The following is a 15,610-nucleotide window of genomic DNA, read 5'->3' as shown; positions in this document are numbered from 1 at the left end:
TTGCAGGCTCGAAATAGGCGAGCGACCGGCTAGAATTATTTTTTATTATTTTATATATATTTTTTTAATTTTCGAAACTCATACGTGAATGGCGTGCGGCGACTGGGTTTGAGTGTGTGGAAGTAGGAGGATTTTTTTTATGTATTTTTTTTAATTATGTATTTTTTTAGGATGTACTTTTTAATTTAAATAAAATGATTGCATTTTCTCGTATCTGTGTCGTAAATTTAATTATGTATTTGCGTGATTGTAATTTATAATATGAATTTGTTATTTTGTTTATTGTGGCTAGTCCTAGTTTTAGTCCAGTTTCTAGTCCATTATTGTGTAAGGTGTCCTAATGATGTGACAGGTAGTTTCCAGTTATGATAATGTGGTTAGAGGTATCCAGTTTTTAATTCAGGAGCCATTATGATACTCTTATACAAGAAGAAGGTGAGTATTCGATTTCTCAAATTTGTTTCGATATTGTTGAGATTGAATCTGAGTTAGAAATTCTTACATGAAATTAATTTTGTTACAAAATAATGAGACACTTTAATAATGTGTAATTGAGTTGGAATATTTCGATTTTATTAGTTTCAGCTCGTCATTCTCTTTTTCTTTTAGTAGTAGTAATAGTATTTTCTTTCGTTTTTAACTTTTTATACAATCTAAATCAAAAAAATAAACAAGTAGTATACCCTAATTAAATTAAATTAAAATAAAATTAGCTAACCTAATAGCCAAGCTTAATTAAGTTAAATCAAAATAATCACGAGCATTTGGCGCCGAATCATGAATTCGTGCAGCGGAATTCCTAACCCGCCACACCTTGAGCACGCCGTCTAGGCTCCCCGTGCACACGGTGCATCCCTCCTCCCCTGTCTCGTCGTCAGGGAAGGCGGCGACGCACCTCACGGGCCCGCGGTGCCCCTGCAGCACCGCGACGCACGAGTGGGACCCGTCGGCCTCCCTGGCCCAGACCCGGCTAGTCGAGTCTGCGGACCCGGTGGCCAAAAAGGTCCCGGCGCTGGCCAGGCACATGACGGCGTGCGTGTGCCCGGGCAGCGCCCCTCCGTGCTGCATCTGGCCGGAGAAGCACCCCTTCAGCCAGTAGTGCACGTAGCCGTCGGTGCAGCCGGCGTAGAGCACTCCCCCGTCGGCCGCGAGGGCCAAGGCCTTGGCGGGGGAGTGCTTGGTCGGGAGCGTCACCGTGAGGGAGTGGGAGCGGGGCCCGCTGCTGAGGCCGCCGCGGCGCCACACCCTCACGGTGGCGTCGTCGGAGGCGGTGTAGAGGGCGCCGTCGGCCGCGGCGAGGGCGAGGGCGTTGATGGGCTCGAGGTGAGCCTGGATCGTCTCGATGCATTTGAAGTCGGAGATTCTCCACACTTTGACGGTTTTGTCTAGCGACGCCGAGTACAAAACATCGTCGTTGGTGTTGATTGCTAGTGACGAAATTGGGCCTAAATGCTTTGACTGCAGATAAGTATGTATATAAATTATTAGAGCAAAATATTAAGGAATTTTATTAGTTAAAACAATGCTCTCTTTACAATAACAACAATCGTCAATGAATGTGACATTCAATTTAATTATTAATGGTGTTTATTCATTGAAAAAAAGTTTCATATGCATGCGATCGCCTCAAATAATTTTGTCACGTGTATTTAGTAACTACCCCCTCCGTCCCATAAAGATTGTCTCATTTTTTCATTTCCGTTCATCCCATAAAATTTGTCTCATTTCACTTTTTACTATTTCTGGTAGTGGACCTCATATTACACTAACTCATTCCTACTCACATTTTATTACTATAAAACTAATATATAAAAGTAGGACTCACATTCACTAACTTTTTCAACTCACTTTTCATTATATTTCTTAAAATTCGTGTCGGATCAAAGTGAGACAATCTTTGTGGTACGGAGGCCTAGGAGTAATTAAAAACCAAATTAATTAGTTACGGATAAGTTACCGTCTTATCATGGCCGGAGATATATCCCCGGAGAAAGCTCCCGGGCGCGGGGACGGTGGCGATCCGCACGTGCTTGACGGCCCCTTCGCACGTGCGGCGCCAAACCCTAATTTTGCAATCGGCGTAGGCGGCGAAGACTCTATCGTTGGAGACCTGCAGCGCTACCACCATGCACGCTTTGGTCTTGAGGTGGCCGCACTCGGTGAACTCCGGCATCTTCCATACGCGGACGGTGCTGGCCTGCGAGCCGGTGTATACGAGGCCGTTGGCGGCCGCGATGCAGAGGATCTGGCCGTCCTTTCTGAGCACGGAGGAGATGCAGCGGTGGGACGCGGCGTCAGCGGTGAAGGAGAGGCGGGGGGTGGAAGAGTGGGAGTGGTGGTGGAGGGAGGCGGAGCTGAGACGGGGAGGGAGGGCGAGGGTGGGGTCAGAGCGCGACGCCTCTTTTGAGGAGGTGCTGCGCGGGAATTTTAGGGTTTGGCCTCTCATGAGGAAGGATGGTGGAAAATGAATTGAAGAAACAGTGTCCATTTATAGGGAATGTGTTATGTTATGTTATGTTATGTTATGTTATGATTTGTATGTCTCTGTCGGCTGCTAGCTCGAGAGGTGAAGTTAATAAGGTGGTTGAATAATTGTGTGAGGTATTAATTTACAGTATTGGAGAGCAATAGGTAAGCTCAATGCTACACAATTATGGCACTAAAATCAAGCACAAACAGTAATGCCGACGTTGTATTCTTCAATTGATCCTCTTTTATGATACTGATTTAATAAAAAATTAGTATACATTTGGGAAGTCCAAAAGAATATACTATTATGAAACATCTCCTCCCCCGTCCCATTGAAAATGACTCACTTTCCTTTTTTGTTTGTCTCAATTAAGATGACCTATTAATTAAAATGGAAACACCTTTATCTCTACTTTATTCCCTCTCTCTTACTTTACTCTCTCCTCTTAACGCATAAAATATAACTGCATAAAATCTTGTGCCGCCTAAGAAAGGGGTTATCTTCCTTTTATCTCTACTTTATTCCCTCTCTCTTACTTTACTTTCTCCTCTTAACGCACAAAATATAACTGCATAAAATCTTGTGCCGCCTAAGAAAGGGGTTATCTTCCTTGGGACGGAGGGAGTACATGATAGGATATGGAGTAGTATAGTAAAAAAGATTGTCACCTTCAAAATTTGCATATAAATGACTGAAATATTAGTTTTATGTATTTTGCAACAAATTGTTGACTTGTTCTAATTTTACAACTAAGAAGGCCGTGGTAAAATATTGTGTCGCTACTTATAACGTGGTATCGGTCATTTTCATTGATATCCAATAATGTTGTGTAAGTAAGCTATAAATTCATGTTAACCAGGAAATATTAATTGTAAAGTCAGAACAAATCAATAGTGTGATGATTTACGACTATATATTAACGTTCGGGATTTCAAAATTAATAATATCCTTAAAAATAAATATAAACATTTCTAGATTTGACTATCCAATTCTTTTATTTCTACAATTAATATATAATGATAGTATTAGATATTTTGCATCATGAATTTTGCCAAAAATAGATAAATTAGGTATATTTATTTAATAGATGAATAATGAGTAATCACGTGGTCTAAAATATACTCCATTAAATGTGTATGTTCTGTTATAGTGAAAAAATTGTATTATTGGAGCAGTCATTAATAAAAACGTGTGGAAGATCAATAATCCAAATGTATAAATAACTCAAAACTAATTAGCACGTACCACCAATATATGAGAATTAATTTTGGATTGATGTAGCGTAAGCTATAACTAACAACACTCGTACGAAATTAGATAAATTATGGAGGAGTATTTATATATATTTATGAGCCATATATGATCATGATGTGATGATGTCCTCTTATGTTGTAGGTTTTCAGAAGAGGTAAAATCATTAATTTTCTTTTACGTATAGTTAGACCATTGCAAGAGGTAAATAAGAAAAATTGTTCGGAAATAGTGCTAATTAAATAGTGGTCAAATTTATTTTTCAATTGAGTATGGTTTTATTACATATTTTTGTGGATAAAGAACTAGAATTATGCATCCTCCATCATATTGCATTTGTATATTCAAAATTAGAGTATGTAGTTTGAAGTTTATAGAAATATTTATCATTAATGAGGACCCAACTTAAGTTAGTACTCCCTCCGTTTCATTTTAGCAGTCCCATTGACTTTTCTGCCTTCGTTTTGTAAAAAAAAAATAATAAATAGTTAAAGTGGAGAAATAATAAAATAAGAAAAAATAATGTAGAAAATAATCTTATCTACATTAATTTTTTTTTTTACTTTACCATTTCTCCATTCTAACTATTTATTAGTCAAGATTAACACTTATTGATTACTAGTGACATTCCATAAAATTGGAGGGAAAATACACTAATTAGTGATTTAGTGCGCTAAAATTTACGCTTTGCCACTTAATTACGGTATTGACGATATTAAAAGGGCATAAAAGTCAACTCCATTTAAAAGGGGAGCAGTTTCGTAGTTTCTAAAAGTTGTGGGATGAAAATGAGATTATCCATAAATCAGTCATCTTCTTCAATTAAATCACACAGCATCAGAGTGGAAGTGTCCAGCTGCAGCGGCGAGGCGCACACACAAAGCACGCAGTGAGCGTGAAATGACGACGGGGAACACAATGCTCGAGAGAGCCCTCTCCATACGGCGGTCGCCTCACGCCACGGACGACGCTGCCTGCCTCGACGACGGCGCCGGCGACGAGTCGAAAACCCGCAAGCACATGTCGATCGCGATGCGCGCCACCAATTTCCTCACCCGCACCGGATATATATGGCCCGTTCTCATCATCGTCCTGCTGATCGTGATTATCCTCTCCGTCATCATCAATTCGCGCGATTTGGTCTGCATCTCGGCTTCCACCTCCGATCACCTCTCGCGGTTGAGATTTTTCGGCTTCGATGCGCTGGAGTCGGATTTCGGATCCCTAGGCGTTCCTTGGTGTAAGTTGCTATCTATTGAGCATCGAATGGGGGTTCAGAAACCGAATTTTGACTGACCTATTTCCAAATCTTAATTCTGGTGTTAGGAAAAATAATTATGTTTTAATTCTATGTTTTTAGCAGTTATTGGCTGTAGAAACTGCACGGCATTACACTTGGTGGATTATGTTTATGTGAGTTTTTATAGAGTAGATTTGCGTAATTGAGGGCTTGTATTTGTGTTGATTGGATGGATAATCACCTAGTCTTATTGATAAACTCATGCTTCATGTTTTTGGAAGACTGAGATCTCAGAATCTGGCAATCGTAATAGTCTTTGTTTGTTGTGAAAGCTTATAGATTTTTTTTGTGTATTTGTGATTTGGGGATTTTATAGTTAGAAAAGTTGTTAAGCAGTCCTAGTGTTGAATTAGTTTATTCTTTTGTTAATTATGTTCTTTTCAAATTTAGGTGGGACTGTTATGGACAAAATTGTATGGTAGAAGAGTTTAAAATATCCTCATTTTCCTTTAGGATGATCTTGTCTTGCTGATATCTAATTTTGTGACATTAGAGATTACTCATATAATAGTTCTCCTTGTCAAAAGGCAGATCGAAACATGGACAAAGTGTAGAATGGACATCCAAGGATTTGTTGAATGGACTTGAAGAGTTCATACCAATATATGAAACCCGGCCAATTAAAAACAACATGTACGGAATGGGTTTCGACCACAGTTTCGGACTTTGGTTTGTCACGAGATGGTTGAAGCCAGACTTAATGATTGAGAGTGGCGCTTTTAAAGGGCATTCAACTTGGGTTTTGAGGCAAGCAATGCCAGATATACCCATTGTGTCAATTTCACCTCGTCATCCTGAGAAGTACCTTAAGAAGGGACCTGCTTATGTTGATGGAAATTGCACATATTTTGCTGGAAAAGAATTTGTAGATTTTGGAAGCATGGATTGGGGAAAATTGATGAGAAAATATGGGATCAAAGACCGCACTCGGGTTCTCATCTTTTTTGATGACCACCAAAATGAACTGAAGAGGTAAGATGTAGTACTAGTAGTCCCTTAACAGCACGGTTATTGTGAATGTTAGAATTGTGTAGCGGCAATTAAAAGATCAGCCATATCAATTCTATTAACTCTTTCTATTTTATGCAACTTGTTGATGAGCAGATTAAAGCAAGCACTGAAAGCTGGTTTCAAGCATCTAATTTTTGAAGACAACTATGATACTGGAACTGGAGACCATTACTCACTCAGACAAATATGCGATCAATTTTATATAAGAGGTATGTTTTCTTTCTGTTACAGCTTAATGATTTTGACCAAAGCTTATGCCTTTATTCTAGTGAGCTGGCTGTTCCATTAATTGACAAAGAAATAAGGTAGGTATAAAGCCTTTCTAGATCAGGATAGGACTTTGATAGAGTATCAGCGAATATCAAGTGATTAATATTGACTTCTCAAAACCTTCCACTGTGGCTGAATACTTGGATGTAATTATTATTCTTTAATGCAGCATCTATATAATTGTTTTTATATGGTGTTGCAGAGCCAGTACCAATATATGATAATACCTTTTTGTCCTGCCATTGTGAAAACTTATACTAGGAATTCGAATATATATAAAAGAAAAGTTTATATAGATTGACTGTTTCTCAAAAACAAAAGAGATTGACCTAAAAAGTTCACTCCATTCGATCCTAATTCTGGCTTCCTCCTGGGAGTACGTAGTTTTAGTTAACTGAGCCAATGGTGCCACAGCAGCAAAAGTGCAAAACAAATGTGATGGCTGTATCTTATTTACTGTTCATGCTATTTGCCTAATACGGAGTAATATTTTCGTCTTCTATTCTTTTGAACCAAGGTTCAGTGATAGTTCTGTTGGCATGAATTTTGCGCTGTTACATAAATGTTTAATGCAAGTTTTATCTGTTTCACCCCACATTTTTATGTGAAGAAATTGTGAAGTTATACATGTGAGCAAAAATGTACTTAAAGGAATAAAGGGTGACAGCTAAATGTCTGTTTGCATTTTGTAACTGGCTGTGTTTTTGTTCAATTGCCTACTTTTGATGATCAGTTAGATCTTCCTATCAAACATGTGCTTTTTAGCTTATGAGCTGTCCATGCTATTGCAGGTGGTGGGCATAGCTGCTTCAAAGAAAGTGATGAAGCTAGAATAAGATTCCGGAGGAGGAAATTCTGGGAGAAAGCAGTTGACATAGAGGAGCTATGCGGACCAGGAGAGGCGTGGTGGGGCGTGAGGGGGGAGATGCGCGATGATTTCAATCACAGCAACAGGGCAATTACATATGGTGAGCATTTCAAAAATAGCAGATTTGTTGAGTCAGTTCTGGATGTTTACTGGGAGCTACCCCCAGTGGCTGGCCCTTCACTTACGCATCAGACTAGATATGATCCAGCACGAACTACCACCCCTATTGTAGAAGACGGTAGACACAGTTTGTTCCGGAAGCTCGGCTTGTCACAGCTCGATCCCTCTGTATTTAATGGATACACACAAATGGTATATGTTCAGGTATCTAAACCTGAATCATAATCTTTCGGACACAGTAGGTTTTCTGCAGTTGTAACTTTGAACTTGTTAATATCCATCACCATTTTCCCCACCAGTACTTCCACAATCATTTGGTGCTAGGTGTTTGTTTCTCGTACTGATAGTATCGAAAGATGTAATTTTGTGCTCGTCTCTCGTTCATCGGAATTACCATTATTGCCCCTGAACCTCACACATCACTGTTGCTTTCATTAATCTTCTAGACTCTAGTAGTTTTGAAATAGGTATCTATGCTTTCATATGTAGTAGGTTATAAATGTAATTTAGCCCATATTTGAATGAAATTTTGTCATTGAATGAATATGATCCGACCAAAAGTAGGTCTAATATTTCCAGTCAGATACGGCAGCTGAAGATATTATTAGTTCTAAAGAAAAGGGTCCCATTTTTTACCTAGAGGGTGAATTTTTCACTACTCGACGACATTAGTACAATTCTTGTCGGAATTTAGATGGGAGAATCATAATCACAAATAGTGATTATAATGAATTTATCTTGGTTAAGCAACTTAAAAGATGGGAATCAGTGAGATCAACACTTCGAATTTATGAAGACTTAATTTACATACAATTTTGGAAAAAGACACAAGTGGTACACATTAGTGGCAAAATATTTGGAATGGTCTCCAATTTAGTCTTAGTACTTCCTTACACGACACACTACAAATCTACTAATAAGGTTAAAGAGGTAAAAAAGATAGAAAACCCTTAGAAATTCCGATATTTTCAGTTTTTCCTCATTGTTCTCTGCCCTAATTCTGACTCTTGGACTTCTGCATGGTTCTTGGAGCTACACAAATGAGAGATAAAATCAATATATGCATATTTCAACTTTGTAAGATGATAATACTATGCCGATCAAATATGTTCTGCTTTCGAAGGCCATACCTAACCCGATTGCATCAGAGCCCTTCATGATCCTCAGCCTCCTGCACGAATCCGTGAACATCCTGCAATCGGAACCCAACATAAACATTTTAGCCAAACATGATTCCAGACATCTGTTATCGAGTGTTTGAATGAAGAAGGAAATTGGGACTCACTCCCACGGAACATCACCAACGAGCATCCAATCACCATCCTTATCCTCATAAGTCAGCACGTATTCAGAGCCGTGGAGGAGATCCATCAAGTGGCTCTCGCTGAGGTGTTCCTTCGCTGCTAGCCCCTGCCCACATTGTCCTGTAAAAACACGTTAACTATTAGCAAATGACAAAGAACGGTGTGTGCTCGTTCTATACACACCATACCTATGGTGAAGCAGCTAAACATCTTCTCAAGGGCAGACGAAATCTCCGCATAGCTGCAGTAAGTTTTGAGATCGATCTTCCTCAGGTAAGGAGCGCCATCCATGCTGACCTTAACGTATAGGCAGCCCGGACCCGACTTCCCAGCAACATCGTCCTTCTTGGGCGTGTTTGTGGCTAGGGTGTTCTTTCGAAAAGATCGAATTGGTGGCCATCCTACTACCTGTGCCCTATTATACATAAAAATTAAAAGGCATCACTTTAATTGTTCAACAACATAGATATATAGTAGTAATATATTCGATTATGACGCAGGAGAATCTGATTTCTTGAAATAAATTCTCCATATCCAATACATATATACATCTGAAATCCAATCAAACCCCCAAAACTAGATCAAATTATGCTCAAGGGCATCCACAGAAACACAAACAACACATATTTCCAAAGCAAAAATTCCAATATTCCTTTTTCCAGACATTCATCAGCTACAAGAGAACAAAACCAAACCTTATCATGGCCCCAAACAGCTAAATCACCATCCACACATTTCCACATTAAAATATCTCAAAATATTAAATAAATTAATTCATACAAAAAAAAAAAAACAATTTCTGAGCTCCAAAATTGAAGAACAAGAGACATGCATGATGAAGAAAATGAACTCACTTTGAAGCAGGGGCAGTGATGGAAGCTTCATTCTTCCTCTCCTCAACAGCCTTCACAGAAGGAATCTCCTCCTTCAAATTGGAATCACTTTTTCCCCCAAAATCAGCCGCGGATCCGCCGTGAATCGACAATCCCCATTTCCCAGCGCCATTTATAGCATCGGAGAATCCCCTCTTCGCACCGGAGACCAAGCTTTTCACGCACACGCTCTCGTCCTTCAATTCCTTTCCAAAGAGGGAAACCCCAATTCCGATTCCGCCCTTCCTCTCCGGCGCTTCCGACCCCGGCAATCCCAGCCGCAGCTCCGTCTCTTTGAGGTTGAAAACGCCAATTTTCTCGGCATTCAAGGAAGGAGTCACCCCCTCCTCCGCCGCCGCCGCCGCCGCTGCCATTTTAAAGGATAATTTCTCCGATTGCAGAGGCTCCGATAGCCCTATGTAGTCGTGCTCTTGAGGTATAGACATCAACAGAAATTCTCAAATTTTCGAGAAATTAACGAAAGTAATGTGGAATTGAGGCGAACGAGTGTTTGAGAGAGTGAGCTAGAGAGAGATGGAGTTGGAGAGAGAGAGAATTGTTCTTGTTTGGTAGGGAGAGAGGTCTGGTTTTTGTTGAAGCAGAAAAGAAGCTTCTTTGGCCTTTCTGAAGCCTTTTTCGATTTTTTTTTTCATGGTTTTAAATTTTAATCATGGATCATAAATGTTTTGTGGGAATAAATAATTTGTTTTACTATAATAGAGCATTTACTCCACCCATGCATTTATTTGAACTATACCTATATTCTGAAAATTAAAATTCTCCTATATCTCTAGTCTTACTATTTTTGTCTACTACTCCCTCCGTGTCCACGATTAAGAGTCTCATTTATAAACAATGCAGATTTTAAGAAATGTTAAGAAAAGTGGGTGGAAGAAAGTTAGTGGAATATGAGTCTCACTTGTATATATTAGTTTTAAATAATTATGTGAGTGTGATGAGTTTGTGGAATGTAGAGGTATCTTTACCATTTATGGTAATTATGAACCGGGACTCTTATTCGTGGACGGACAAAAATGAAAAAATGAGACTCTTATTCGTGGACGGAGGGAGTATATACTACTTCCTCCGTCTCAAGAAAGATGACCCATTTATTGAGCGCCACATGAATTTCTGCAACTTTATTTTGTGTGTATGAAGTAGAGAGAGTAAAGTAAGAGAGAGAGGGAGAAAAAATAAAGTAGAGAAAAATGCATTTTTCATTTTTAGTAATGAGTCATCTTAGTTGTGACAAATCAAAAAAAGAAAATGGTTCATCTTTGATGGACGGAGGAAGTACCTTTTACATCTATAAACTGGACATTACAATGTTGCAGAGCTTTCGACACGATGTGCTCTCACATCTATATATGTTATCGATTACGACTATGCTTATAAGAGACTCTCAACAACAGTGTGAAGTCATGAGCTCAACGTAGTCAAAGTTGTAAGATGAAGTGCACACTCTCTATTTTACTCTTTAATCTCATGTTAAATGGAACAACTTCACTTAACGAGGGATAAAATGGTACTCCTAGTTAATTAGTTTTCATATTTAGCTTTTAACTAGATTAACTAGTTGGATTAACTCAAACGCTTAAGATTATAAATAAAAAATTTAATCCGATAAAATAACTTATAGTATATCAGATTAATGGAATAAGAATATAAGAATTTAGTAAGGAAATACTCCCCCGTCCCCGATTAAGAGTCACACTTTGACCGGACACGAGTTTTAATAAATGTAAAGAAAAGTTGGTTGAAAAAGTTAGTGGAACGTAGGATCCATTTTTTTATTATTGGTTTTATAATAACATGTGAGTGAATTGAGTTAGTGGAATATTAGACCTATTTACTATTTATGGTAAAAATGAAGTGTGACTCTTAATTGGGACAGATCGAAATGGAAAAATGTGACTTTTAATCGGGGACGGTGGGATTAAATAAGAGAGGGGATAGATAGTGAGCCCAAGAGGGGAGACATGATAATGTGTTTTGCAACCTTTTTCCAATCCGGCAAAATACTAAACTCACCCGACAACCCCACCATAGTCCTTTTTTTCTGATCATTATCATTATATTTTTCTCATTATATATAAATTAATTACTCTAATTTAAAGCTAAACCTGCGCCGGGGGAGAACCGCGCAGGTTAGCGGAAAAATGCCAAACCGCACGGCTTCAACGATAGAGAAAGGAAAAGCAGAAAACGATTAATCGGTAAATACAATTCCATCTATATATTAATTTGGCAAAACAATGGCGCTGTCAAAAATATATTCGAATCTGAGCAGAATCTTTGCAAAATTGCTGTAAGATTTTCATGAGATTCGAGCACCCTGCGACAAACATTCACACCATCTTAATTCATCCATCCAAATCATTTATTTTTTCAATTTTCTTATAATGTTTTTTCTCGAATGTAATTTGTCCGAAAAAACTGAAGTTTGTTCAAGTTTTGAAAAATCATGAAATTTCTACTCATTCTCAATGCTCCAATGACAAAATATACGGTTGTTTGCGTGTAATTAATGATCTTTTCCAACTTCACAATATCACTTGTTTATAGAGTACAATTAAACCTAATACTTTTGCCATATCATAATTAAAAATCAATTCAAATTTTAAGATTTTTTCACTAATTTTTTAAAATTGTTGGACTAACCAAAATTTGGCCAAACTTATTTTTTTGATAATTTTTTCTTTTTTAATAATATTTGTAGTAGTAAGGAGTACTCCCTCCGTCCGTCATTAGGAGTCTCATTTATGAGTGGCGGATTTTAAAAAATGTTAAGAAAAGTGGGTGGAAAAAAATTTAGTGGAATAAGGGTCTCACTTATATTATAGTTTTAAATGAAATGTGAGTGGAATGAGTTAGTGGAAGGTGAGACCATATTATCATTTATGGGAAAAGTGAACCTAGACTCTTATTCGCAGACGGACTAAAACGGAAAAACAGGACTCCTATTCGCGGACGGAGAGAGTACTATTTAACTTTTGTGCTTTGTAAACTGATATGATCTGAAATTATTGATAATCTTTAATAAAAGAAATTGAAGGAATACTTAATACTCCCTCCGTCCCCCATTAGCAGTCACAGTTTGACCGGACACGGGTTCTAATAAATGTAAAGAAAAGTTGGTTGAAAAAGTTAGTGGAATGTGAGATCCACTTTTTTATATTGGTTTTATAATAAAATGTGAGTGAAGTGAGTTAGTGGAATGTGGGACCTACTATCATTTATAGTAAAAATGAAGTGTGACTCTTAATTGAGGACGGGGCGAAATGGAAAAGTGTGACTCTTAATCGGGGACGGAGGGAGTATTTAGGGGGAGTCCACTTAGGATATTGAATTGATTTATGAAAATAAAAATAAAATAAAGACAGCATAAATATTTGGGGAGACAGTATTGAAGAAGACAGCAGCTGTTGGAATCGAAACCCTAAAAATAATTTTTGCAACTGCAAAAGGCTGACACGAAAGCTCAAACCAGTATAGAACAATCAACAACACCACACCCACTGCCCCACTTCCATTTTTTATTTATATTTATACATTTATTACTATAATAAACACCAACAGATTAATATGTCAGCCTCTTTTTGTGTCCACCATACCTAAATCTTAGGCAAATCCCTTGTCATTTAAATTAAACATACAAATATATTTTGTTTTTTTGTGGAAGCTTTATTTTGGATTTGTAGTAACTTTATAAAATTACTATTGTCAAGAAGAAGATCTCAAAAATGTATAGTGTGCTCTTTAGTTGAAATAGATAGACTTTCCTTATTTAAATAAAATTTGGACATGTAAAAAAAAGTTTCATGTCGATGGACTTTCCTAATTATATATGCACACCCTGCTTTGCTTTAAAGCATGGGAATCAAACAAAAAAATATATTTTGCTTTTGGAGTTATGCATTAAAAATATCTTGGGTTTTGTTTTTTTTGTCCAAGTAATTCATTAATTAAAGTTCGGTCTACTAATGTGAAGTTATATACCACATTTGATAATATTACAATAAAATAGTATGTAAACAAAGTTTAAGGCCTCGACTGAACTGAATGAAAATTTTAGAGCAACAATATATAAAAATTTATAGATTATTTTATAATAAAATTATGAATTTCGGTCAGTCCCGCAACTTTAATATCAACTATATAAATCAAGAATTTTAATATTTTTCTTAATTTTTTTACAAGATCTAATTTTGTGTGTTGTCCTCGTTGATTTTTTTCGAATATTACATTAGAAACAATTTCACTCAAATTAAACTTCAAGAATCGAGAGGAAATTCTAACTATCATAATTTATCTCATCTCCGTTAAAAAAAAAAAAAAAAAAAAACTAACTGTTTCCACCAAATAATTATTCAAAAAGCCAATTTTGAATTTTCCAAATCCCAATTTTCCAAAATTTCCTAAAATTTTAACCAAACACACTATCTAATTTATCATCAAGTAATTTGGTTTATTTGAACGGAATGCATTCTTGATTTTATCTTTATTGAAAGGAGTATTTGTTGTTTTACGCAATTTCTCTATCTAGAAGGTGCTTTTCTGACATTTTACTATTGATATGATTCATATCCCTTGATGGAGTAAATATTTTGAGTTATCCTCTTACATTTACTCATATCAAAGTTCTATCACATATTGTGGTTTTTGGATTTAAATTCAGTATATATAAATAGAATCAAATACTGCTTAATTCATTTAAATTAAAATTTATTTACTCATCCAAAAAAAAAATCGAATGCTTAATTTAGGAGTGAGTTTTAGGATTTATTAGAAATGAGTCACTCATCCCTTAAAAGGGGTCAGAGAGGATTATCCACACTTATATAGAGAAGCTAGGATCATCACCAAGTCGATGTGGGGACAGAATTGAGAGAATTTAACATGCCCCCTCACGTGTGGGCCGGAAAGGACATCGGTCTTCCATCACGTGGGTAGGCAATGCAAGAGATAAGAGAAAAGCATCATCGATGTGGGCCGGAAAGGACATCGGTCTTCCACTCGTAAGGTAGATAAGAAATAAAGAGAAATCCATCAACGACTTGGGCCCGCTCTGATGCCATATTAAAAATAGGTCACTCATCGCTTAAAAGGTCTCATAAGGAGGAAGGTTATCCATACTTATATAGAGAAGCTAAGATCATCACCAAGTCGACGTGAGACAGAATTAAGAGAATTTAACAGGACTTTTTTAACATTGAATAATCTTGAACAATATCACAGTTAACCATAGTAAAATAACTTTACTGCTCCTAATAATTATAGATCAGACAAAAATTTTATAAGTAGAGGAAGACAGTTTTTACTTTTTGTGTCTCTGCAAAGTGCAAACCATAATTTAATTTTAACAGCAAATTTACGGCCTTTGTAACAGCCGTGTTGTCTCTTTTCCAATTTTTTACCATGCGTGTATCTGCTGTCATTATTGGGTAAATCCCAAAAGCAAGAGAGCGTGCGGATGCGATCCGACGGTCCCAGATCACCCCAGTTTGATCTAACCGTTAATATGGATGACACGTCCGCATCCACGGCGTCGTATTGTTGAGTTGACTACGGTCCACGGTTATAATTAAAGTGTTTGACCATACGAAGCTTTTCGGCCACGTTTAGACAGCCTAATCCTGTGGTACGATCCTTGTAATTAAATACTACTAGTATTAATTTTTTTATCAAACTGAAAAGATGAATGATGATTTGTTAGTACTCCCTCCGTCCCAGATTAATAGTCATTTTTTGCTATAAAAGTCTGTCCCAGTTTAAGAGTCATTTTTAGAATTTTTCATATTTGATCATATAATTTTATCCAATTTTCATCAAAATTACATAAAAATGCCATTATCTACATTAAAATAAATCAAAACAAAAACCAAAAGTCAAAAGGGACCCACCTCCAACCAACTCCACCATCTCACTTCATTTATTACACACTTCAACTCTTTCTTAAAACCCGAGCCATAACAATTAGTGACTCCAAATATGGGACGGAGGGAGTATTTACTAACGTTAATGAAATTAGAAACTCTATATAATGTACAAACTTCAAACTCTTCAATACAATATCAATACAGTTTAAAATTTCAATATTTTTATGTTAACACAATTTCAATACAATGCTGACACAATGTCAAA

The 15,610-nt window shown here is 37.0% G+C and overlaps 3 protein-coding genes across 4 annotated transcripts; 1 reads left to right on the top strand and 2 right to left on the bottom strand.

The window, feature by feature from the left end:
* Positions 1-735: 735 nt before the first annotated feature.
* LOC125206918 (protein JINGUBANG-like) lies at positions 736-2,488 on the bottom strand. Its single transcript, XM_089060043.1, has 2 exons — positions 1,958-2,488; positions 736-1,458 (listed from the first exon to the last, which is right to left on the bottom strand). The coding sequence occupies exons 1-2, from the start codon at positions 2,486-2,488 to the stop codon at positions 736-738; spliced, it is 1,254 nt and encodes a 417-aa protein (XP_088916169.1).
* Positions 2,489-4,559: 2,071 nt separating this feature from the next.
* On the top strand, positions 4,560-7,724 carry LOC125203776 (uncharacterized). Its single transcript, XM_048102218.2, has 4 exons — positions 4,560-4,961; positions 5,549-5,993; positions 6,126-6,241; positions 7,094-7,724. The coding sequence occupies exons 1-4, from the start codon at positions 4,622-4,624 to the stop codon at positions 7,513-7,515; spliced, it is 1,323 nt and encodes a 440-aa protein (XP_047958175.2). The 5' UTR covers positions 4,560-4,621; the 3' UTR covers positions 7,516-7,724.
* A 335-nt stretch (positions 7,725-8,059) lies between these two features.
* LOC125208231 (auxin-responsive protein IAA21-like) lies at positions 8,060-10,107 on the bottom strand. Of its 2 annotated transcripts, XM_048107812.2 has the most exons (5): positions 9,449-10,104; positions 8,783-9,009; positions 8,576-8,714; positions 8,421-8,482; positions 8,060-8,322 (listed from the first exon to the last, which is right to left on the bottom strand). In XM_048107812.2, the coding sequence occupies exons 1-5, from the start codon at positions 9,910-9,912 to the stop codon at positions 8,285-8,287; spliced, it is 930 nt and encodes a 309-aa protein (XP_047963769.2). In that variant the 5' UTR covers positions 9,913-10,104; the 3' UTR covers positions 8,060-8,284. The 2 variants fall into 2 exon arrangements, with proteins under 2 accessions (XP_047963769.2, XP_088916503.1); XM_089060377.1 differs by lacking the exon at positions 8,060-8,322 and having other exon boundaries at positions 8,331-8,482; positions 9,449-10,107.
* Between the last annotated feature and the right edge of the window lie 5,503 nt (positions 10,108-15,610).

Source organism: Salvia hispanica, chromosome 6 (assembly GCF_029641045.1).
Source record: "Salvia hispanica isolate PSC_SH4W2 chromosome 6, Shi_PSC_v1, whole genome shotgun sequence".
NCBI lineage: Eukaryota > Viridiplantae > Streptophyta > Magnoliopsida > Lamiales > Lamiaceae > Salvia > Salvia hispanica.
The sequence above is the reverse complement of the archived record's forward strand: the minus strand, read 5'-3'. Positions and strand labels throughout refer to the sequence as shown.